Source organism: Silene latifolia, chromosome 2, assembly GCF_048544455.1.
Source record: "Silene latifolia isolate original U9 population chromosome 2, ASM4854445v1, whole genome shotgun sequence".
NCBI classification, from domain to species: Eukaryota; Viridiplantae; Streptophyta; class Magnoliopsida; order Caryophyllales; family Caryophyllaceae; genus Silene; species Silene latifolia.
In genome coordinates this window covers 10,880,968-10,908,482 of record NC_133527.1, presented here as the reverse complement: position 1 = coordinate 10,908,482, position 27,515 = coordinate 10,880,968, and the positions used below count along the sequence as shown (strand labels likewise).

Here is a 27,515-nt window from a genome sequence, read left to right as displayed (position 1 = left end):
TCCATCATTTTGTTTGTTATTAATTACTCATTGGACTTTTTTTTTTTGTAGGCATGGTTCATTGGACAAAAAATTAAGTAGTATGTGTTAATTTTTTATTCATCTTTTACCCTTTGAAAATAGCACTTAGAACGAAGTTGGAATTGCGAGGAACTCAATCTTATCAACAAGTTAGACAAAAAAATCTTATTGACATGGATAATGGCTAAGTGTACATTATTATCTAATATTTATGCGTACATCTCATTTTATCTATTGTATGTGTTTTATAACATATAATGAGATTTGTAATAGGCTACTCTTTAACTCAATTAATCGTTCTTTGGAAAAATTAAAATTTAGGATTTTGGGTAAATTCATATAGATGATATGTTAAGAATAACATTATTAAACTTCATAATTAACTACTATCAAAAATATGATTTACTAGAGTCTATATAATAATAACAATATTATGAAGTTTTAACAAAAAAAAAAGATAAAGAAATTTACGACTTTAATTATCAGAATTATATATTCATATTCATATATTGAATTAACGATGTTATGAAAAAACAAAAACATAAAAATATTCTGATTTGACAAAAAAATCAAAAATTAGAACGATAATAACTTTCTTTAATTGTGTATGATTTATAAAAGTTTTAAAGTTCTTACTAAACTAAAATATCGAATATTTATCAAATTAATCAAAATATGTTAAAGATTTTATATTTAAATATATTTTTTTATCTATATTTGATTAAGTTTCTTTCAGCTTTTGTATTTTTTTTTGTTTACAAAAACAATGCAATTTTTACGTTTACCTTAACATGAAACATCTTTATTCAAGTCTGGAAAAACTTCGCCGCGGGTGTTTGTTACTAGCTTCCTGGCTAACCAAATATGTTGCCATAGACAAGATGTAATTCGTGGCTAAAAAAATATTTGTCACGGAAAGATATGTTACTAAATATAATTTAGCACGGGTATAGCATAATTCGAGGCAAGAATGATTATTATCCACGGTAGTAGCCAAAATTGTGGCGCAATTAACTTTTTTTCATGGGAAAAATTGTCCCGCAACATAAATTTTTTCTAAGATATTAAATGAAATTTTTCCCGTGTCTAAACAAAATTTAGCCAAGAATTATAAATTCTCGTGGCATAATTCTTGGTGCAAGGGTCAATTTATTGTAGTGACAATATGAAGGATAAAATTGCTAAAATTATAATTCTCAAAAATATGCCACTTCAATTGTTCATGGTATTCATGACTACTTCAAGGGCCGCCAGCTTTAGTGACATTCAGCGTATCGGTCACTCGATCCTTCTTTTCACCAACTTCAGCTTCACTAGCTCCCCCACTATCCTTCAAGATAGTTACATGAATTATGATAACACCTTTGTTGCCGACCTTTTCCAGAGCCTTTGAAATCAACTCACGAATCTCTCGGCCACCCTTTGCTGAGATAATACCAACCTACAAAATGAAGGGCAACAGAAATTTCCAAGTAACTCAACAACAAGCCTATGTTTAATGTTTAAGGAGATATAATGTATAGTAGTTAAAGCGGTTCATAAATTTACTTGGATTGTGATAACATCTTTCTTGCAAACCGCCTTTGAAATCTACTCACTAATCTCCTTGTCACCATTACCAACCTACAAATGAAAGGAGGGCGAGCGAACATTTTAAATCCAGAGCTTACAATTTAGACACATATTTCATTGCAAAAAATAGACCATCACAAAACCTGAGCATGTGGGAAATATCGGTATACTTCCATTAACATTATAAGGATTATAACGAAATTATAAAGATGATTACTAGTCATAAATGAAAATTACATAAACAAAATATTAGATAATTAAGAAATAACCTTCGGTCCTAGCTAATATGGCCTATGAACAATATCGCAATGATATTCTCTTATCAGTTGCACCCAAGATGATATGAGATATACCTTTTGTTCTTTGCTAGAATCGATCCCCAATTTTCTGTAAAATTTTTAGGGTTTTTTTTTGTGTGTTTTGATGAGAGGCAAATTAGGTTAAAATTAGGTTAAGAAATGATCCTTTTTCTCCTCTCCTAAAACCGTGTAGGTGGGAGTATATATGGGAGATATTTCTTTCCCTTTTTCGGTTTTATCAACAACCACAAATCAGGATAAAATCCTCTTATTTTCGGTTATTCTAAAATTATATAATGTGTACATTTTATTAATTGTCATATATGTTGTCCCGTTTTAATAAGTCCATAAATAACTGATTGTAGTCGATTTATTAAATCCGGCATGACAACATATATTATAACAATCTCGTGTAAAATATACTTTAACTATAAATATCGCATATTTATAATTAGCTGATTAAATATAACCGATTACATTTAATTACGAATTAACATATTAATTCGTCGAAGCTAACATTATATACATTAATTAAATATAACATATTATATTCAATTTACGAATTGACAGTTAATTCGTCTCAGCTAATATTATTTAATCGACATTAAATAATCGTCTCATCATCACATTGACTAACTGTTTAGTCATATAAGGCATCAATGTGATTACATTTCCATAATCACATTTCTCAAACACATCCTTTAGGTGTGACTTTTAGGGACCAGTTGATCACCGCCATCTGTATGATAATAACGTCAAACTTTCTAGCAAGCCAACCGTTATTAGGTAATCGTTAATCAACTGATAAAATACGAAGTATACCCTTGTGAACCTATAAGAGATTTACAAATGTTATCACACTAATTTGTGGAGGACACAAGCTCCAACAGAGCAAACTCATTTAAGTGATCATCCTTGTTCTGCTCTTCAAGTACATAACAACATCATCAATTGCATTCATTCCAAATATAACCCCAACTGATCTAAGCCCACGATCAATCGAGTAAGAACTCTACCTACAGCTAATTGTGGATGAGAAAAACGCTGGAACCAATGATCAAGTTCATTCTGGTTTGAAAGCGATACGGGCAAAGCAAAATACGCAGCCGACATTCGTTGCAATAAGGTGTCAGGCGAAAGCATACAATATCCCTTGACAACCCAATAATAGCCGTAGCTAATTTGGAGCACAAATATAGTTCACCAGATATGTATATAACGCATATGGTTTTCATTGCATGGAATGATAAACCAAATATATGAGTACGGTTGTCCAATCCTTTATGTGATATGTATGCATTTTCTCGTCCTCCACGAGATTGACCCCATTCACCTTCATAACCAATTTGAAAGCCTTCTGCCTTTCCAAAACCCGGACGTATTTATCGATGTTTTCATAGAACTCATCGCTCTTACCCATATATAAGCCACCTGACTTGATATTACCAAAGTTAGGGCCAACTAGCATACCACAAACGATTGGAGAGTACTTGAGACAAGAGAGGATTTTGTTTAAGTCGGCTCTAAATAGGTAATCGATATTCAATAGGTTGGATACCTTAATGGGGAAAGGGCTGATAACTTCCTCGGTTCCAAATCCTCAATATCTCGGTCAACGGGTAATCGCGTCCTGAGCATATTCCATTAGTTGCGATCCATCTACGAATCGCTAAGGGACTACCACAAGTTTTAGCCTTCCGAGACAATCCTTCCCAAACATCTTGAATTGATAAAACTTTAGCCGTATTAATATAACGATAAAAGTGAAGTTTCGCTGTTGTGACCGACGCAAAAGTTGCACATAAACTATTTAAACCTTGATCTTTGATAAGAGAAGTACAGCCTCGCCAAGTAACAAACCGAGTCCACGACGTCGACGTCCCATAATATCGACGCCGTTGAAGGGTGGAGGAATAGCAGAGAAAATATTACGTACTGTTGTCGTCGACTTGAAAAGCATTCGGCTCAGCGTTACGTAAACCCAAGGTCAGAAGAAAAGAAGAGAGAGAGAGAATAAGGAGGGGGTGGAAGGGAGGGACAAATGAGCTTAGAGTTTAGCGTTTAGCGTTTTCAAATAAAAGATAAACAAATGTTTGATTTGGGCTTTTGGACCCAATCCAAACTAGGATAAATAAATATTTGTTTAGTTTTTATTATTCAAAAAATCCTCTCTCTTTTTAATTATTTCAGTACAACAAATTGACCATTCCGCCACGAATTATGCCATGGGAATTTATAATTAGTGGCTGAATTTTGATTAGCCACGAGAAAATTTTCATTCAATATCTTAGAAAAAATTTATGCCACGAGACAAATTTTCCCGTGGCAAAAAGTCAATTACGCCACAATTTTGGCTATAATCGAGGTTAATAATCATTTTTGCCACAAACTATGTCACACCCGTGGCGAAATTATATTTAGCTAAAGATCATTCCGTGGCAAATATTTTTTTAGCCACGACTTACATCTTATCCATGGCAACATATTTACTTAGCCACGAAGCTAGTAACAAACACTTGTAGCGAAGTTTTTTCAGACTTAAACAAAAATGTTTTATGTTAAGGTAAACGTAAAATTGACTTTTTTGTAAACAAAATAAATAAGCTGAATGAAACTTAATCAAATATAGATAATACGAAAATAAATTTAAATACAAAATTTTGAAAATATTTTGATTAATTTAATCAATATTCGGTATTCTTTTATTTAGTTTAGTAAGAAATTTAAAACTTTAATAAAATGATACACAAGTAAAAAAAGTCTTTCTAAAATCTTTTATTTATTTTTTTGGAAGTGTTAAATATCGTCGACACTTTTACTAATTATTGTCGACTATTTAGACAAGTTGCCAACTTTGCCCTCCATTTAAATGTACCTTAATTATCTCTCTAAAATCTTTCTAAAAGGTTCTTGCAAATAGGTTGAAGCAGTTTCTAGCCAATATCGTCTCAGAGAACCAGGGAGCTTTTACTCCAGGGAGAATGATTTCAGATAATGTCTTAATTGCTTTTGAATTATTTCACAAAATGAAGAATTCAAGAAATGCTGAAGAGTATATGACTATTAAACTGGATATGGCGAAAGCTTATGACCGAGTTGAGTGGGGCTTTTTGGAGCGGGTTCTGGTGATCATGTGCTTTGACCGAGTCATGGAATGTGTGACTACTGTTTCTTTCTCTGTGTTGATTAATAGTACTCCGTCTACTGAGTTTAGACCGTCTAGAGGCTTAAGGCAAGGGGACCCTCTTTCACCGTACTTATTTATTCTATGCGCAAAACCTCTCTCGAACTTAATGAACCGGCCAGTGGAGAGAAATGTCTTTCACGGATTTCGGGTGTCAATTTCAGCTCCGTGCATCTCACACCTCTTATTCGTAGACGATAGTATCTTTTTTACGAAAGCGACGTTTGAGGAAGCTGATGTTGTAACTAATATCTTACGGCGGCCGTATGAGGAGGCCTCGAGCCAAATGGTCAATCTCGACAAGACTACGGTATCATTTAGCAAGGGTGTGCCGAGACAGAGGAGGAGCAATCTGGCGAGGAGGTTGTGCATTACGGAGGTGGAGGAACAGGTTCGGTATTTAGGGCTGCCAACGGTGATTGGGCGGTCTAAGAAGGTTCTCACGGATATTATTCGCGATAAACTTAGTAAACGTTTAGCTGGTTGGCGCGGGAAAATCTTGTCTAGGGCTGGTAAGGAGGTTCTCTTAAAGGCAGTGGCCAATTCACTCCCTACCTATGTTATGAGTATTTTCAAAATCCCGGTTAACTTCTGCGACGAACTAAGATCGTTAATTTCACGTTTCTGGTGGGGACACGAAGAAGGGCGAAGGTATAAGTTGGGTGGCTTGGAGGAAGCTTTGTTAGCCGAAGGGAATGGGGGGATGGGCTTTCGAGATTTTTACTTGTTTAACTTAGCATTCCTGGGTAATCAAGCATGGAGACTAGTCACGGAGACGGAGAGTTTTTGGGCTAGAGTGATGAGGGCTCGGTACTACCCGAATGACACTTTTATGGCTGCAGGCGTGCGTAATAACCCGAGCTATACCTGACGAGGAATTCTTGAGGCAAGAAACGTGCTCGAACAAGGGCTTAGGAAGCGTATTGGTGACGGGCTCTCTACGAGGGTTTGGTTTGACTCGTGGATTCCGGGTACTCAGACGGGTCGGATTCTATCACATCGGGTACATGGGCACGAGAATATGCTGGTGAGTAAGCTAATGGAGGAGAATGGCGGAGGATGGAAAGATGGGCTCATTTCTACGCTGTTTTTGCCTTTTGAGCGGGATCGAATATGTAACATTCGGGTGAGCATGTCTCGGCCTAGTGATACGTGGTACTGGAATGTGGAGAAGGATGGGATTTATACTGTCAGGTCGGCGTACCGTAGGCTGGCAAGGGACAGAGAGGCTCTCGAGGTGGGTGGTGCGTCGGATTGGGGGAAGAGCAAGTGGCTTTGGAATAGGCTCTGGAAGGTTCCGGTATGGCCCCGAGTAAAGCTCTTCTTCTGGAAACTGTGCAGCGAAGCCTTGGCGACCAGAGCGAACATAGCTAATCGAGTTCGAGGTGAGTGCTCTTTTTTTCCTCTATGTGATTCTTTTGTTGAGTCGAGTCTTCATCTTTTTTGTAGCTGTGTGGTTGCTAAACGGGTTTGGAAGGGTATGGATTTAGAAGAGGAAGACGAGGACGGGAGGGGGGACATTCGGGACTGGGTGGAGGCGAGGTGGCGCGAGCTTGGAGGACGGGAGATTGTTAAATTTATGGTAGGATGTTGGGCGTTGTGGGAGCATCGAAACAAGGTGATTTTTGAGTCGTGTAGGGTGGATCCTTTTAGTGTCATTCAAAGAGCTTGTGATATTTTAGATGAGATAGAAGGGGGTGGCTTCCTGCGGGACAATAAGAGGCTTTGGGAAGGGCAGGCGGCTGGGAGTAGTGAGGGAAGGGGGTGAGCTGGTCCGCCATTGGGTTTCGTTAAGGTAAATGTGGATGCAGGGGTAAAAGATGAGGTGGGATGTAGCATGGGGGTGGTCTGTCGAGACGAATGGGGGAAGGTCCTGTGGAGCGTGTCGAGAGTGACGGAACAGGTGTGGGAGCCTCATATTGCGGAAGCTGAAGCAGTCCTTGAAGGAGTTAAAGAAGCTATACGGAACGGGCACACGAGAGTGGTATTTGAAAATGATTGTCTACAGGTTATTGAAGCTCTGAAGAAGAAAGCTAAAGGAAGGAGTATTTTTTCGTTAAATTTAGAGGATATTTCAAGCTTATGTAATGTTTTTAATTCTGTTGTTTGGTGTTTTACTAGTCGGGTCAACAATAGTGTAGTGCATAGTCTAGCACACATTGAGCCGCGAGTTATTGGGCGGTCTCTGTGGTCGGTTGTCCTACCTCCGATTGCGAACAATGTTGTTCTTTATGATTTATCGTTAATGCAGTAATGCCTTCGGCTTTTACCCTAAAAAAAAACAAAAAAAAAGACGGTTTTTTTACATAATGTTCGATTAAAACGGTTTAATCATGTCGGATAATAACGTTAACAATAATCAAGCCAACAACGAATTCGCCGGGGTAAGTTTTATTTTTAATCTACCTTAATTACGCTTCTAATTTATAATTTGTTATTCGGATTAGAATAGAACGGAATAACAATTACCCTTTCCCACGGCCAAAACAATTTCAAGATTTTTTTTTTTTGAAAAAAATACCTCCCCCCCCCCCCTTTTTAAGAGAGTAATTTGGTTCAAGGAAAGTGCCTCGAATCCGTGGATCAATTCATACTGATCCCCCATGAACAGAGTCTTAATGAAGCTTTAAGGGCGTCATCTCTCATCCATGCGACCACAAGTTCAAGTAAAGCATTTCAAAGGGACCTTGTAGCAACCAGAACTATAGGTGACGTAGTCCAAAATCAAGAACTAGCCATTCAAGTTATACCTGCACTGTAACCATTAGACTCTCAGAACTTCCAAGTCAATATTCGTTCCTCAGAAGAAGACTCTTTTAGAGAGAATGAAATGGTTCAAATACCGTCTCCTCCCAAGAGCATCCCTCAAGAGAATATTCTTGAGAAGCTTACACCACTAGCGCTATCATGACTTAAACAATCACCAATGGCTGCAAGAATGATAAGTTCACCTTCAGCATTCCCCATCATTGCCAAGTTGGAATGTCTGGCATTATTACCAACCAACAGAGAATTACTCCAACAACTGCATGAACTATGCCAAGTGTCAGGAAGCTTCTCCCTTCCACGCCAAAGTCCAAAGTTATGTTGAAAGGATAAGTTAACTACAAGCATTGGCGCTAGGTAGCTTTGACATGTATGAACGTCTACATGAACAGTTTTGTGCTGACACAGTGTTCACCAGACCCTCTGTTATCAAGTAACCTCAGCATTCGACACCCAACATCAACATGAATGCCAAATTGAGGAACTTGATCAGAAAATAAGTGATGCAGAGAAAGCCTTCAATGAGACGATGAAGATTCAGCGTCGGGCTTTGTGCAAAGGTTTATCTATGCTACTTTCTTCACTTGGCCAACTAGCCCATCTAATCCAGGATTAGATTGAGGAAAGTTAGCAACAAGTGGAATGAATCCGCGAACACATAAAATTTCCTGTGTTACCGTAACACCAACTCCTCATATTGAGTTCGTGTTACCCACTAATAATAAATTGACACATCATCCACTGTTTTATCAAAGAAGAATCTTTAATCTCACAAATTTTCTTCACATCTGTAAAATTTGATATGAGAAAGTGAATTGGGAAAATCTTTTTCTTATTTTTGTGTTTGATACCATATACAAGACAAAGTATATATAGGTTACATCGTACAAGAAACCCTATATTTTCTACAGACATAATATAGACGATATAAACGAAATATGGAAACATAACCATACAAAATATCTCATAACCCCTCCCCCCTCAAGTTGGAGCGTGGGGATAAACTACGCCCAACTTGGATAACAAATGCAAGAATTCGCGCACGGCTAAAGCCTTTGTGAGAATGTCAGCGACTTAATTAGACGTATGAACATACGTCGGAGCAATCAAACCATCTTGTATTGCATCGTGCACGAAATGACAGTTAATCTCAATATGCTTACTTCTTTCATGAAATACGGGATTGCGCGCAAGATGAAGAGCCGCTTGATTATCGCAATACAACACCGCGGGAATTTGTGTAGATACCTGAAAGAATTGTAAAATGCCACGCAACCATTTTACTTCACAATTTGCCGTGGCCAAAGCTCTATATTCAGACTCAGCGGAAGAAAGGGACACGGTGTGTTGTTTCTTTGTCTTCCAAGAGACAGCACTAACACCCAAAAACACACAATATGCAGTCAAAGATCGTCGGGTCAAAGGACAACTCGCGTAATCAGCATCACAATAGACAGATAAATCGAGAGGAGAATCAGAACAAAACAATAATCCTTGTCCAGGACTACCTTTCAAATAGCGGACAACCCGTAATGCGGCATTCCAATGGGTCTCTCGTGGCTCATGCATAAAACAAGACAAAAAATGGACACTATATGATAGATCCGGCTTGGTATTAGTCAAATAAATGAGACGACCAAGCAGTCGACGGTAAGATTCTGGCGCCTTAAGCACGGCATCATCAGCTAAGGCTAGCTTGTGTTTCTATTCGACTGGTACATTAGCCGGTTTACTTCTAATTAAACCCGTCTTAGTCAAGATGTCTACTGCATATTTCCTTTGACAAAGGAATATCCCAGTCGAATTTCTTGCAACTTCAAGACCCAAGAAATATTTTAATGCTCCGAGATCTTTCATATGGAAACATGAACTTAGATAGTCCTTTACGCGACGTATGGTTGCGGTATCATTTCCTCCAATGAAGAGGCCATCTACATAGACCAAGATATATATCTCGACTCCAGAAGCAAAATAAGTAAATAAGGAGTAATAAGATAGACACTGCACAAAACCGTAACTAACCAGGGAGGCCGGGAGTTTCTCAAACCAACAACAGGAAGTTTGTCGGAGACCGTATAAAGACTTTTTAAGACGACAAACTTTACCTGGCGCATCAACAGAATATCCAAGAGGCAATTTCATGTACACTTCTTCTTCTAAATCCCCATGAAGAAAGGCATTATGCACATACATCTGATGTAATTCCCATCCTCGAGCTACAACAATGGTTAGAAAATTACGAACAGTAACCATCTTAGCAGTGGGTACAAAAATTTCAAAGAAATCAATCCTTTCTTCTTTACGGTTGCCAAGAATAACAAGACGAGCTTTAAATCGTTCAACTGAGCCATCTGTTCGCAATTTTATCTTATAGACCCATTTATTACCAATGGCTTTCTTACCAACGGGAAAATCAACAATATCCCATGTACCATTGCGATTTAAAGCGTCTAATTCGAGATTCATAGCATCACAACATCTCTTATCTTTTACAGCTTCACGAAAAGTGGAAGGTTCAACACAATTATCTACTGCAGCCACAAAAGAACGATAACGCAGAGAAAATTTATCACAAGATATAAAGTGAGCTGGTGAATATGGCATACCTGAAGACGGCGACCGGAGCAAATGATCTGAAAGTGGACTATATTCTTTTATATCATCTAGAACACGAGCACCACCCGTAACATATTAGTCCGTACTATATCTGGACCACGGTATATGAGGGCGCTGACCACGCCCATACTCCGGTTCAGGTGGCTTCTCCTCCCCGTTCACCAATTCAGTCGATTCCGTGTTGACCACTTGCTCACATGTAGGCACAAGTTCGACCACTTCATCACCACCATCATCATATCATGTAAAATAAATTCTCCATCCCCATCAACATCATTTATAGACATGGTGGCAGTGTCTTGAACAGGCTGCAAATTATTTTCTGTACCAGCCGTACAATAAGGAAATACAGACTCATCGAAAACAACATCCCGGGATATAAAAAATTGTTTGGAATCCAAATCATAAACCTTCCATCCTTTCTTATCGAAAGGATATCCAATAAATACACACCGTCGACTTCGTGACGCAAACTTATCACCATCCTTACGTGGATGCTTAACATAGCACAGACAACCAAACATACGCAGATTATCATATGAAGGCAACTTATTAAATAACATTTCATAGGGAGTTTTCCCTCCGAGAAGTACTGATGGAGTGCGATTTATTAAATAACCTGCAGTCAAAATACACTCTCCCCAAAACCCGATAGGAAGCCTAGCTTGAAAACGCAAAGCTCTTGCTACATTTAGAATGTGACGGTGTTTTCTTTCAACCCGTCGATTCTGCTGCGAGGTTCCCACACAACTAGTCTGGTGTACAATTCCATTGGTAGCAAAATAATCTTTTAAACATGTGAACTCAATACCATTACCAGTACGCACCACTTTCACATCGACAGTAAACTGCCGCTTCACCATAATTACAAAACTTTGTAGTAATTGGGATACCTCGTCTTTAGTCTTAATTAAATAAACCCATACCACACGAGAAAAATCATCGACAATAGTAAGAAAATAACGACTACCACAAGATGAAGTAATACGATAATCACCCCATAAATCACAATGAATAAGCTCAAAAATCAACTTTGATTTATTTTCACTAACGACAAATTTTCTCGCGTCTGTTTGGCACGTAAACAAATATCACAAAGTGCTGTATTATGCTTCACTCTTATTTTGAATAAATGGCAAAAAACTAACTACTCTTCTGGAAGGGTGTCCTAGTCGACGGTGCCAAACCTCAATATTATCCGCAACTTTCCTAGCAGCAAAAGTTCCTTCATGTCGTATTCCTTCTAGAAGATATAGCCGCCCTTTCTGCTCATTCGTACCCATCGTCTTCTTCGTTATGTGGTCCTGTACCACACAAGACTCATTAGTAAAATTTATGTCACAATTAAGGTCACTTGACAATTGAAAAACTGAAGCGAGATTGCAATTAAAATCGGGCACAAAAAGGACATTATTTAAGACTAATTGTCCACCCAAAGTAACACGCCCCTGTTTGTTTGATTTAGCAAATTTACCATTAGGTAACGTCACCACACAAGGATCAATTTCCTGTATGTATCGTAATAATTCAAAGCAACCAGTCATGTAGCATAGCACCCAAATCAAATAACCAAAAGCACACAACTATTCGCCTTACCATTCATTCGAACTTTTGAAGAAGATGCTTTAGCATTATTCACATACACTTCCCATTGTTCTTTCGGCACGGTGACGAACTGTTGTTCCTTATTATCCGCTGATTCCTCATTCACACGAGCAGCGTTACTGTTACCAGGAGCCGAATTGCCCCTGCTTTGCCTATAATTGTAGCCGCTATTACCACCACGACCTCCACGGCTTCCACGACGGCCTCCTCTGCCCTGTCCCGCCATCCTTTAGGGTAACCTATAATGTCAAAATAACTTGCTTTCACATGCCCATATTTAAGACAATTATCGCAAAAAGGACGTTGAGAATCAGAGTCTCTGTCGCTTGGTTCACCATTGCGTGGAGCAGCTACTGGAGGCGAATAACGCGCCGCAAACCCAGGAGGTTCTGCTCTGTTTTCGCCGCCTCTTGTCCCAACAATACGAGGAGCCTTCCGCTTTACTCCTTCCTCTTGAATCATGGTAGAATAGGCTCGGTTGAGAGATGGGAGCGGTTCTTGTAAGAGCAGATTAGACGCTACTGTCGAGTATGACTGTATGAGGCATCAAGACTCAATAAAAAATCGTGGAGTTTACTTTAATCTCTCTTTTTGTCGAGTTGTCAACCCGCATTTGCAACCTCCACAGCTACAGGTGGGATTTCGATCATATTTATCTAGGTCGTCCCAAAGTTTCTTGAGGCGACCATAATAATCAGTGACAGACTCATCATTGCCTTGCTTACAATCATGGATGGAGCCCTTGATCCAATGCAATTTCGGACCATTACCAACGCTAAAACGTTGTTCAATATCGTCCCACAACTGTTTTGCTTCTTCAACATAAGAAATAGTCGAACCAAGACCTGGTTCAATAGTATTAAAAATCCAATTAACGACATGGCATTAACCAAGTACCAATCTTCGATATCATCAGAGTCATCGACAGGTTTTGTGATCGTACCATCGATGAATCCTGTCTTCTTCTTTGAAAGCAGGGCACCCCGCAACTTGACTGACCATTCATCATAATTATCTCCCTTCAATTCGACAACGATTAATTTGTCTCTGGACTTATCGGAGGTCGAAAGAAAATACAGACTAAGCTTTTCACCCTTACCCATATCGGTAGATTGAGAAGAGACACTAGACTCGGAATCGGAGTCAGAAAGGAGATGAGTATCTAACGGCGATGATTCTGCGTCGTCTGGTGTATTGCTCATAAGATGCTAGAAAACCTAGCTCTGATACCATGTGAAATTTGATATGAGAAAGTGAATTGGGAAAACGTTTTTCTTATTTCTGTGTTTTATACCATATACAAGACAAAGTATATATAGGTTACATCGTACAAGAAACCCTATATTTTCCACCGACATAATATAAACAATATAAACGAAATATGGAAACGTAACCATACAAAATACTCCCTCCATACCACACCAATGGTAACATTGAGAATCTTGGCACTATTCATGGTCGTAGAGAATCTTCGATATTATTCTTAATCTATAAGACAAAATATAGTCATGTGACAAAATATATGTAACTAAAGATATTCACGTCAATATTACTATTGGTGTGGTATGGAGGGAGTATCTCGTAACAACATCTTAACAAGGGAACTACTCCGTATGTAATACTGTAATAGCAAACTGCATCCTTCTTCTTCAACCAAAGACCATATCTTTTGTTGCACTGCCCCAACAAGGTTACCATGACCAACATGATTATGAACTCTAATCCACACCACCTACTACAAACAATCTCTCGAGTTCCCATCATAGGCCATCATCTGAATTTCGATGCCGACAATGTTTCAAATTCCTGATTTTGATTTTTTCAGTGTCGTCAATTTAACTAGTTCCTGATTTTGACAACGGGGTTTCAATTCCCCGCTTCCGGGTTAACGCTAGCATTAACCCGGTTAACCCGGAAATCGGGAATTGAAAAAATATTCTCAAAATCGAGCCTTGCTTGTTCTAGCCACGAGTCACGACACCTTTTGAGAATATTCAACCCTTTAATTCCTGGGATAAGTGATAATCTGGATTTGGAAAAACTTAAGTTGTGTAAAATGACGAATTGGAAGGAAAAACCTTTGCCCGAATGAAAGGGATAAAAATTAATCTTAACTTAAAAAAGGAATTGTAATGGGTTAGGGAGTTAGTTTGAAATATTGACAGAGATTGTTGAATTTTTTCTTTTTTTGAGAGATGTTGATTGTTAGGAATTGATATGGATAAGAATGAGTTTAAATTAAGGAAAATGATAAATACAATCTACTGGTTTTATTTAAAGAGAAGTGCTAGGGCGACACCGGGTGTTACTGAGTTTCGGTAACACCCTAATAAAATAATAGAAAAAAATTAAAAATTAAATTGTAATTTTCATTTTTGCGTCAATATCCTGGGGATAAAACCGTAATTCACAATCATTATCTTAACAAAATTAAATATAAAAGATACTCCATACTAATGAAAACTAAACTGTATCTTATACGGAGTATTATACAACATACATATCATAACAAACACATCTTTATCTTCATCATCAAATTATACGTTTACCGATTAACAAAAAACAAAGAATTTTATCTCCGAACGTAAAACGACAAATACTTTATGGAAATTTTCCACTAGATTTATAATTGTTAAGATATGTTCAATTGCACAAACAAAAAGATGAAATATAAATTGTTCATTGAATTTGTTGTGTTTTAATTCACAAAAGGAAGAACAAAATGACAAATCGACAATTCAAGTAAACAGGGTTGTTCTTGGCATTCATATATGGTCCATATGGAAGAACAAATTACAACTTTGCAACACCCGTCGATCTGGTTTTACTTTGGTTTATGAGATTGTTCCACCAATATCATACAGAATCTTTCAAATTTTTTTAATTTATTATTTATTATCATTATTGTTAAATTAGTTAATTAATGTTAAGTTACTAAACCACCCTTTAGCATTAATTAGTTTAAAATTTGAATTTAGATGGAGGGAAACTAAAATGCATAGGTAAATTACAATAGTACCCTGGGTGTCGCTCAATTTGAGTAACACCCGGTGTCGCCATCTCATTTCCCTTATTTAAATTGTATTTAAGTTTTTAGTGGGGATATTTTGTTTGATTAGCTTAAGGTAAACCATATTACGTAGAAATTCTCATTTACATACTGTGGTGAACTAGACAAACAACTCTTATCATTTCGTAGAAATTACACTTTCGTAGGAAATTTCACTTCCCATAATAATAACCACAAAACCAGCTTCCACTTACCTAATTCCTAAAAATTTCAAAATACACGAAATTACCTTTAAAAGTCTAAAATAAAAATAAGGCGGCCACAAGACGGTTTTGCAACCAAATTTTTTTCTGTGACCACTCTAGACAGTTGCAAGATATAGTTCGGATCAACTCTGGTTCGAGACCCAAGTCGATTTTAATTCAACTTGTAATTCAGTTTAACAAAATGGAGCTATGCTAGGATGGACACCCATTGTGCTAGTAGCACAAACCGAAGTCCAATAATTATTTGCTTGAAAATCTTCGACGTTTCCATAGTTATTATTCCATAGAAGCATTTCGTCATTTGATACCTCTGATGTAGAACCGTCGCTATAATTGAACGTAGGGTAAAAACCGCCTTGATCCATTGTACTAGAACATGATGAACTAGGATTAGTGTTGGTTGTCGGCCCCTCACCGGCTTCCTTAATTTCTCCGTCTCCTAATAAAAGAGAGATCATCCATTTCATGTCTATTGTCATAAACTGATCATTTGGCTCTTGTTGTTGTGGTTGTGGTGGTTGTTGTTGTTGAAGAAGTTGATAATATTGTTGTTGTTGAAACTGCTGTTTTCGTAACAAACGAGTTTTTGACCTTTCAGTGTCGACTCTGGAAACTTTAGTCTTTTTCTTGAAATGTGTTCTCCAGTAGTTCTTAATCTCGTTATCAGTTCTTCCAGGTAAACTACGAGCAATTGTGGACCACCTACGCATAAACAATAGGGTACTATTAATTAGTCTTTAATAAGCATGTATTCCAAAATATAAAAATTAGTCTTTAAGCATTGCACTCAAATGATCATGACAACCAAAACATACAAGTTAGTGGACATAGAAGAAAAACTAGTTTACGTGTAGAAACTTTTATTAGGGTTAATAATTTAAAATTTTGACAAAAAAAATTTAATATGGTTGTTAAAAAATGTGGATATTTTTATCCTCGTTATCTTAAGTTAAGCGACAGTCTCCAATACCACCAGCCCACCACGTGGGCGATACTGAGTTATAATACCATATTAATAATAAAATAATCAAATATATATCACGGTATTAAACTCAGTACTAGTAGGTAGCGCTATTACATTTTCGTTTAGAAATAATAGGTAATTAATACGAGTAATATTAGGGCCGGGATTAATTACCTGTTACCCCACCTAGCATGGAGCTCAAGGATGATGGTCTCCTCTTGTGGAGTGATTTGGCCTCTTTTAAGGTCGGGTCTCAAGTAGTTCACCCATCTCAATCTACAGCTTTTACCGTTCCTTCTCAGTCCTACAATACGTAACCAATTGTGTCAAAATTTATTATACAAATTATTATAAAGTACGTATTAATAAGAGTGGAGAACCGTAGTTATGCAAGAAGGAGTACGGTCCGTTGATATTTCAAATATATGTTTTTTGTGCAAATAAGAAACAAAATCAAATATCTATTGCAATCGTGTTAGTGTAGGATGACATCAACGTTTATTTTGTCCACCAAGGATTTAATTAATCAAAAAATGGATGAACAAACTTAATTTAACTTTTGGTACGTACACGTACTTAAGATTGATTGTAAAAGTAAAGGAATCAAATCAATATTATATCTAACACGTATCTATAATCTAATTTTGTTGAGTATTTTTATGACTTTTATTAATGGTCGCAACTCCGGGTACGGAAGGGGGCTCATTTTTAATATGTCTGAACACAATATTAATATTTGTCAAATTTGGTTTAAATGATCACTATTTTCTTGTTATCGCTTTAAGAAAAACCGTTGTAAATATTCGTATTATAAAAGAAATAATGGAGAAATTAACGAATAAAATGCAAACGAAGCATTATATATAACCAATATGAAAGAAGACTAATTGATGCGCTATTTAGTTTATTTGTTTATTATAATGGGTCATGTAATCATCATGATTTAAATTTAATTTATTGGACAATACATAAGATGAAAGCAAAGCACCAACGAAACACTTTGTTATGTCGTAAATAATTATGAGTCGATCTTAATATCTTATGATAAGGTAACAAATAGCATATGTAATTTGTCTTTTTGTTTCAAAGAAAGTATAGAAGTGACCATAATCTCAATTAAGCACATCAATAGAAAAAGTAAGCATAAAATTAAATAAGACCGTTATATAAATACAACACTCAATTCATATTATATGCTCCAAGACATCGATTTTACGACCAGCGGGATTATTTAAGATAATGATAAGACGTCACCTGATGGTAGACTTGTAGTACCAAGTCTTTGTACTACATGCATGTATCTATGTAGCTGGGAATTAGGGTGTTCATCATTTCAATGTACCCTATATGCGGTATGTGAGAGGGTGATACTGAGACTCGATTACCAGAACAAAATTAGAGAAAAAGAATATGAATTACCTCCAAGCCTAGCAACAGAATTCCATCTACCTTCTCCATGAACCTTAACATATTCAATAAGCAATCTATCTTCTTGAGTAGTCCAAGGTCCCTTCCTCCATCCACCCTCTTCCATCATTCCCCAACCCATCATCCCCATTTCATGTCTCGACATTATCGTCGTTTTTGAAACTTACTCCCTTTAAATTTAAGAGGAAAAATATAAAACCCTAGCAATTAAGCTTGCTTTTGTTTGTATGTATGTGATGTTATGTTTTTCATACAATTTGATGCACTTAAGGTTGTAGTGTTTGTTGCATATTTATACCCTAACAACAACACATACATCTTATGTCTTTGCATGTCCCTTTCATGTAGCTTTTTAAAAACCTAGATCTTTTTGTATCTACATATCTAAGGAAAAGTGTGGAACACATTGATGTGCTTATTTTACTTATATGCCCTAGTCACCCTTTGCCTAAGTGTAAAGGATGTTTTTAGTTTTCAAGGTTAGTAGAAATTTATATTTTCACATTTAAGGTTATGTTATTTAAGGGTCTTGTAGCCAAGGTCTTTAATTATTAGACTCAATATCTATAGACCAATTTCTTTATTTGTTTATTGAGTTACAATTATATATAATTTTGCAACATTTAAAATGAAGTGCACTATCATTTAAATTTCTTAAAAGTAAGATGGCTCACTTTTAAAAGACTAATATATGTGTTTTCTGATTTTATTATTACGATCATGATCGTTTTATTCTCTCGGTTATTATTAGTCAATAAGTCTCATTAACTTGTTTCACACAAGTTTTTTAACCAGTCGAACCCAAGATACAATATTTAGACTCGTTGATTTTAATTTGAGCTGGTCCCAGGGTAGAGGCCAGGTCATGTTTTTCAAAGTCGACCTTAAACTACTCATCCATGCTTGAGCTCATGTTTTTTACCTCAAAAGTTCAATGTAACGAATGAAACAACGATACAGAGTACTTAATAAAAATGAGATACTCTGTATACCGTAAGTTTAATGGACTACTCATCCTATACATTAGTGAAATATCATCGAATTTGCTTGTGAACATATCCCAATACTCATTGGTGTCTCCCTAACAAAACTAAAGATACATACGGAGTACTCTTTAAGTTTTGCTAAGGATTGGGTAACATGTTTTCGCAACGTCATAAGACAATTAAGAATCAATGAGATGCTAAAGCTATAAAAATGGATAAACAAGAATAGATTGTCAATTGTCATGGTTAAAATGCCACGTATGGCATTATATAATTGGATCTATTTAGCTAGATACAGGGAATTAGTAGCTAATAATGCATAATTAAGATGATATTAGGGTAATTTAATATTTGTTGGGTGGTACCACTTTTATCAATGAATGTCACTACTCACTACTCACTACTCACTAGTCGACCACTAAGGAATCACCATGTGTTTGTGTACTTTCTTTTTAAAGTGATTTTAGTCATCCTCGACATACATCAAATCCTTGACTATATGTATGATACCGCTTTAGTCTTTCTAGTAATCTTGTTACTAAGGTTTTATTCTTTTGGTTTAATGAAGTTAAACTTAGTTGAATAAAAGTTAAATTAGATTTAGATTAAGTTGAACTGAATTAGAGTGTTAAGCTGAATTAAACTAGAGTGAGCTGAAATGATGAGTTAAATTGAATTTAATAGAGCTGAATTTAGCTAAATTATTGAACTTAATTAACTGGACAAATTATAGTGTTCCTTCTTACTGCAGTTGGTCATGGAGGAAGATTACACACATCATGGCTCTTTTAATTTCAAACAAGCATACACTGGTAGCAAATGGCTTAACATTGATCAGAATTACATCATACAATAACAATAATAATTGTTTATGAAGTATTTTTACAAGTACCATAATATATTGCTATTGCAAAAGAGCTCAATAAAAGCTGTGTTTTTTTTTTACTAGAATTAGTTTATGAAGTATTTCTACCCACTAATGCTCGCATTTTTATTAGAATTAGTTTTGTTATTGCAAAAAGAGTAGGGCCCAAATAGTTGTTCAGCTGTATGCCCACCAATTTCTTGTATTTTGAGCTGATGAATAAAAGTTGTGTTTTTCTAAAATAAAATAAAAAGATACGGAGTAATAAATAAAATAATAATAATAATAATAATAATAATAATTAATAATAATAATAAATAACAATAATAAATAACAATAATAATAATAAGAATATTGTTACTTCATCAGACATTAACTACCTTATCAGTTAGTTTGCCAAATAAAATTAATAATAATATCAAGAAATTTATCCGTTTTTAGTTTTCATTTTTTAGCTTAAGAGTTTTCAGCCATTTTTTCAGATTTCAGCTAACTTTTAACCAGTTTTGCCAACAGAGCCTTAACCCTAGCAATACTCCCTATATACTGGTCATTACTTAACATATTCTATTCTTGGGTGTCTCATTAATCTGTTTACTTTTTATTATTGAGAGTATTTTGAAAGGTGATCTAATCATTCACATAACGTATTGTTCAGTTGTTATTTAATAACACCCCTCTTAAATGGCAGACTCGCTTCTCCTTAATCTTTGTGCCAAAACTAAATTAAGGTAAACATTTTGTCTTAGAAGGTGGCAAAATTCGATAAATAGAGGAATAATAATCCCTAGTTGCGTACGAATGCTAACATTCGACAAAGAAGAAGTACAAAAGGACAAAGTGGAGGCTTAGTAAGCACTAAGCAAGTTTATTTATTTAAGATATTATTAAGATTAGATATTAAAATAAGAGTTATGATAAATACAACCTAGTGGGTTGTATTTAAGCAACTAAAAGAGGAAATAAATAGTTAATATATATATGCATTAATTGCATTGATTTATGTGTAATTTACTCTCTAATTTCTAAATTAATACCAAACTAGGTTGAAAGCCCGTGCGTTGCAACGGGTTAATTAACTCGATTATAATGAAAAAAATATTATAAAATATTAATGTTTACGTCTAATTATTTGTTTACATATGATTCAAATATCTCTTTCAAAGAAAATAAATGATAAATTCATACACGTCTACCGTTTATTGATTATGCGAGAAAAATAAATAATAAATAAATTTTGCTATTAAAGAGCTAATAATAAAAACTCTAATAAGAGATCTCTAATCAATATATATACTTAAGAGACTCAAAAAAAATTTGGTTGGTATTTAAGTTCCAAAGATAACTTCTATTTATAATCATAGGTTCACCCCACCTTACAGTAATTTTCCGATGTGGGACAATTCGACTATTTATACATTATATATTAACAACACCTACATTATTTTTCAATATGGAACAAATAACATTGTCATAAATACACTATCTTTTTCGCACCCAGTTCGACATCTAATCCGATTAATAATTAGAAAATAGAAAATACTATGCTATGTTCTTACGATTTTTCTATACTTATATGTATGATATGATGTTTTTTTCTAAGTATATTATTTGTGCCATATTAAAAAATAATGTAGGTGTGATGAATATACTACAAATAAATAGTTGAATTGTCCCACATCAGATGATTATCAAGGTGGAGTTTCCTAAAAATTAATTTAGGAAACTATTATAAATAATATTTTTGGATGCAAAAACTAAAGTGTAGAATCTTTTACTTATTATAATTTATTATATTATATTATGTTCAAGTGATGTTTCTAATTTTTATATAAAAACCTATACATTTCATTTGGTAAAAAAATATCGTTAAACAAATTATGAAAATAATATAATTTGATTTGTGGTAACAAATGCTATCATTAAAGTATAAATTTCATATAATTTTTTAATATAAAAGATTGTGTACTTCTTATTATGTTATATGTCCTACATTGAAACATAATCTAGTGTGATGAATATATTACATATAAATAATAAAATTTTCCCGCATCGAAAGATTAACACAAGGTGAGGTGATTCTATGATTATAATAGAAGTCATCCTGGAACTTAGATAATATATAATGTATAAATATGTGCAACTGCCAATAAATCTATACTTTAATGATAACGTTATTTTTACCACGAATCGAATCTTATTATATCATTTTCGTAGTTTTTTTAAAGATACTTTTTGGTCAAATGAAAGGTAAAAACTTTTATATAAAAATTATAAGCTATCACTTGAGTATAATATAGGAAATATGTGTTATAATAATTAAAACATTCTCCACATTATTTTTAATATCAAATTATGGAGACAATGATATAAACTCTTAAGAACTCTCTAAGTTAATTGTCCGTATTCAGCTTTACTACCTTTCAGATATCTTGGCAATTATTATTTCACGGTTGCGATCGTGTGTAGACCTTGACGGTTGCGATTGTCTTGGTGCCTCGAAGTGTATGGGACATGTCACTTAAATGGGACCTCTGAGACCATCCATTAGCAGTCTGTTCTTCCCCACGATTCAGGTTGTTAAACCAAGTCAATTTAGTTGTCCGGTCCTACTGAGCACTAGGGGTGAGATGTAAACCTCCTAGAATCGGTATGATTGGCGGGATTGATGTTCACATTCATACTTAAGGTGAGATGCAAGCCGTGAGTATGCGTGTGACATTAGTAGTCACGTCCCGTGCTTAATTGTTAGAAAACAAATGTTTTTAAAGAAATGACTACAGTTTTTACTCACATGATGCCTGTTGGATTTACCGTTGAAATTTTTATATGGTGGATAATCTTACTGTATGATAAAGAAATATCAAGGTAACAATGTCACATGTTTGATGATTGAACTTGTCGTGCTCACATGTGCTTAACTTGTATTCACTTTCTATAAGTGTTATGGTATTACTAAAACGGTTTCTTAATATATTTGAGTAATATTGAGGTACCATTGAACATCAAGAATGTTGTGATAAGAGAACCTATGTGATGTATGCTTTACGTGATTCTTATTTATGCATTTCATTTCCATTCACATGCCTGCTTTTGAATGATTAAGGCGATGATAGGAGAATGGTTAGGTTACTGTCGCTCAGCGACTTTTGTTTAAATGTTTTTCAGGTACCAAGAACGAGTCAGATGGAGACACCCTTAAAGGGCATACTGGGTTATGAGAGGAGTTTTAAATGTTGGTTTAATTTGTAATTAAATCTCTCGACTAAATTATTTAGTCATGTGTAAGTGATCCATGACGATCTGGATTCATTTTTATAGCAATGACTTGGATTTTTTCCGCTTTTATACCTTAATTAAGTCATTAAAAATCCGGGTTGTTACACCTCGCCTCATGATAATCTTCTAATGTGGGACAATTCAACTATTTATATATAGTATATTTAACACACCTACATTATTTTTCAATGTGGGGCAAACAATATACTTAGAAATACACCATATTTTTCGCACCTAATTCGACATCTAACCCAGTTTAATAATAATAAGCAAATACTATACTATTTGTTAATATTCTTATAGTACATTTCTTTTTATCTTCTTATCATAATTAAAATATGTGCAAATAATAAATTTATGTTACTTTTTTGCTAAATGAGATGTATAACGTTTTATATAAAAATTATAAGCATCACTTGGACATAATATAAAAAATATATATCATACCGTGGATATAATGATATAAACTTTTAAGAGCTCTCCAAGACAATGCTTAAGGCTCATAAGGTTTTGGGTTGGTATTTAGGTTATAAGGATGCCTTCTATTTATAATTATATGATCACCCACCTTATGCTAAACTTTCGATGTAGGACAATTCTATTATTTATACGTAATATATACACCACACCAACATATTTTTCAATGTGAGACAAATAACATACTTAGAAATACACTATCTTTTTCGCACATAATTCGACATCTAATCCGGGTTAATAATAATGAGCAAATACTATACTCCCTCGATTCAAGACCAAATACAACATTCCTTTTTTTTACACTATTCATGAACAAATAGAATCTTTACGATTTCTTGCAGTATGTAAGACAAAATATGGTCATGTGGGATCTTATTTGATTCACATATAAAGTACATTGAGAATATCAAATTTTTAAATTTTTTTATAATGTAAACTTAAAGGTATTTACGTTGTAATTTCTGTCTTGGCAAGTGTGTAAATGAAAATGTTGTATTTGGTCTTGAATGAAGGAAGTACTATTTATTAATATTCGTACATTTGTTTTTAATTTTTTATCATAATTAAAAATATATGCAAATAATATAATACTATATCTAATGGTAACATTTCTTTTACCAAGAATCTCTGATAATATAATTTTCATAATTTTTTTATAATACTTTTTGGGCAAATGAGATGTATAAGTCTTTATATATAGGTTATAAATATCACTTGAATATAATACATAATATAATATATATATATATATATATATATATATATATATATATATATATATATATATATATATATTTATATATCATACTGTGAAGATAATGATATAAAACTCTTAAGAGCTCTCCAAAATAATATTTAAGAGACTCAAAAGGTTTTGGTTGGTATATAGGTTACAATGATGACTCCTATTTATAATCATAGGATCACCCATCTTATGTTAATCTTTCGATGTGGAACAATTTTATAATTTATACGTATTATAATCACCACACTAACATTGTTTTTCAATGTGGGACATATAATATAGTAAGTACACCATCTTTAATATGTGCAAATCATATGAAATCTATACTCTAATGAAAGCATTTTTTACCACGAATCTAATTATATTATCTCCATAATTTTTATAACGACATTTTTTTTTGCCAAATGAAATGTCAAAATTTTTAGTATAAGGTGGTTAGATTAGAAACTTCAGATGAATATAAAATAGGAAATATAGATATTATAATAATTAAAAGATTCTCCACTTTATTTTTTACATGAAAAATATTATTTATGAGACTTTCCTAAATTAATTTTTGATGATGTGGACGCTCTAGAATCGCTCGAAAAAACTCTCTTCAGATGAATATAAATTACGCACGGGCATCCATAATCTTTTAGTTATTATATACAATGATCGTCATGGACAAGATATAAAAGGGTATTAAATGTTTAAATACAACACAGTGGGTTGTATTTATCATTTCCCTTAAAATAATTGTTTTATAATCTTTTGGTCGGGATTTGTAGTGGTTTATTAGCTATAAAGCAAATAGCCTAAAAAACCTTGGTGCGCATATATTCATTCTTAAATTGAAATCACAACATGCTTTGTAAAGAACGTTGTTTTCAGATTGGATTTTTTAGGATAAGAAGGCTGGCGATGCAATCATGATTTATTATTAATTAAGTTTCATATAATAACTCCAAAAGAAAAGGCTTTGTTAAACTTAAGAGATGCATAATTCGATCCCGATTCTAGAAACTTTGATATCATCATCGATGTCACTTCCTCCGTTCACATTTGTTTAATTCATATAAAACGGTTTGTATTATTGATAGTTTGTGTTTAGTAATATAGAAATACGGTGAGGTATTTTGTGACTAGTAAGTATTTGTATCTTTGAAAATATGACCATGTTAGGACTAATTTCAAAGCAGATTAAAAAAGTAGATTATAAATTACAAATTTTATCAGAAGACTTGGCTAACATATTTTAATTAGCAAAATTAGTTTAAATGTTTGGTAATTAGTAAATTAAAATTAACAAATTGTTATGTGGGTAAGCAGCATGCATGTTGTAAAACAACATAGTGACTCAAAATATGTCGTTTTAATTATGTTGTTTTCCCAAAACTAAAATTAACATTGATTAACCAAATATGTATTTTTGGAAAATTTATCGTTTTAATGATTATTTAAGTCTTATTTATTTTGACTTAATTTTAGCTCAGTTTACTTTACTTGACTTCACTTCACTTATGACCAAGTAAAGTCCACTTATTTAGCTTAAGTTAAGTTAATTCAAGTAATTTTTTTTTTTTAAAATCAAGTAAATTTTATTTTGATTAAGTTAAGTTAAATTGAGTGCTTAGTTTAAGTTATTAAGCCAATTTAAATTGTATTAAGTCAAGTCAAGATAATTTGATTTAAGTTAAGTAATATGAGTAATGAGTTAAATTAAGTTAATTTTAGTTTAGTTTAGTTTAAGTCAAGTCAAGTTAAATTAAAATAACGTAAGTTAAGTTAAGTTAAATTTATTTATTTTTAATTTAAGCTGAGTTTTAATTATAGTCAAGTTAAACTAAGTTAAGTTTATTTATTTTAAACCAAGTGGTGTTAGTCCAGTGCTAGTCGGGTTAAACCTTAAAACTTGCTGAAATGCAGGAGTTGAGAGGTCCCGGGTTCGACTACCAGCTGGGACGATGATCACTTGGCCACTGCAACCCCCAAAGGGGGTGGCTTACATGGTTCATGTGGTGGTGCGAGAATGCATGGGCCCGGGAGAATCAACCCCCTCGTCATAAAAAAAAAAGTTTATTTATTTTACATTACGATAACATCAAATATGTGGTTGTACTTCAAACTCGTAATTTTTTTTTTGGAATATAGTAATATTTACGATCGATGAAGTAGTTTGCATTTAAAATTGAGTCTAATCACCCTTTATATCACATGAAGTACATAATACATTCCTTTATCATCTTATACTTTATAATATCTTTCACAGCAAATATTCCATTAAAATCTACTATCATTCACAATCTATCTATCGTTTATCACTTAGCGCCATTACATTTGGTCTCTCTTGAGACGGTCACATCCGTTTTAAGCGTAAAATATGTCAAATACTATTGCATATAGAAAGATGAGACACGAGTTTGGCATTTCCTAAGCATTCTGCTTTTTGTCTAGTCTATCTTTTAACTCGTTTGATTGTTTAAGACAAATATGTCCGTCTTAGACAGGAATTTGTCCATTATTAAAAGCATGAACTTTTTATTGTTCTTTCGTCGTGATGATGCAATCGTGAAGTCCCAACTTTAAGTGTAAATATCTGTCTTTTAATAACAATTTTAAGGATATGAAGTCATGAAGATCGAAACAATAATATCATGAATAAAACACTTTCGGAGATACTCCCTATGAGTCTATGACCTATCAAGTAATGAGAGGATGTTCTACTGTTAGTCTAGACTCTAATAGTCTCCTATTTTGAGTCAAGCAATATAGATGGTCACAAATAGGGAAATGATTGTTTAAAGTTATCGAAAGGTAGACATGTTAAACTAGTTAAAGTCTTAAAAAGGTCCGTCATATGGATGTTTGTTTGAGTTAGGTCACTAGTCTTAAACCCGTGCAAATTGCACGGGATGTTATTTAGAATATTATTATTAACTAAAAATATATAAAAATGTTTAAAGTTTATGTCATATTTAAGATTTTTAGATTTGAATTATAAATTACATTAGCAATTAAGATGTTGTATATACCAGTCATAATAAAATGTGATGATTTAACAATAAATTTCTTATTTAGATACATATCCTACAAAGATTACCATATAAAAATTACAATAACAAATAGAGGATCTCTCATTAATACAGGTTTTAAGCCCGTGCAAATTGGAGGGGATATTCTAAAGTGTGTGACAAATACAAATATACAATATTGTTATTCTTAGATTAAAAATGCAGTACTTGGTGTTAAGTGAACAAACGTTCACTTACTTTATAAATCAGTTTAACATCTATAAATCAATAATTACAAAGTGATCATTAACTCAATCCGTAGTACTAAATAAATTGCGTGTGAAATTTCATGTATTATCAAAGATGTGAGGTTAGACCTTCATTTCTTCGAGGAAATGATTATTAAAGATTGCTTTTATAGGCCAATAAAGTTGCTGAC

At 34.0% G+C, this 27,515-nt stretch overlaps 1 protein-coding gene across 1 annotated transcript; it reads right to left on the bottom strand.

Annotated features, from left to right (window-relative positions):
• Nucleotides 1-15,512: 15,512 nt before the first annotated feature.
• On the bottom strand, nucleotides 15,513-17,840 carry LOC141633722 (uncharacterized). The gene is made up of 3 exons (XM_074446154.1): nucleotides 17,723-17,840; nucleotides 16,478-16,607; nucleotides 15,513-16,041 (listed from the first exon to the last, which is right to left on the bottom strand). Exons 1-3 carry the CDS (start codon nucleotides 17,838-17,840, stop codon nucleotides 15,513-15,515), a joined length of 777 nt encoding a protein of 258 aa, XP_074302255.1.
• Between the last annotated feature and the right edge of the window lie 9,675 nt (nucleotides 17,841-27,515).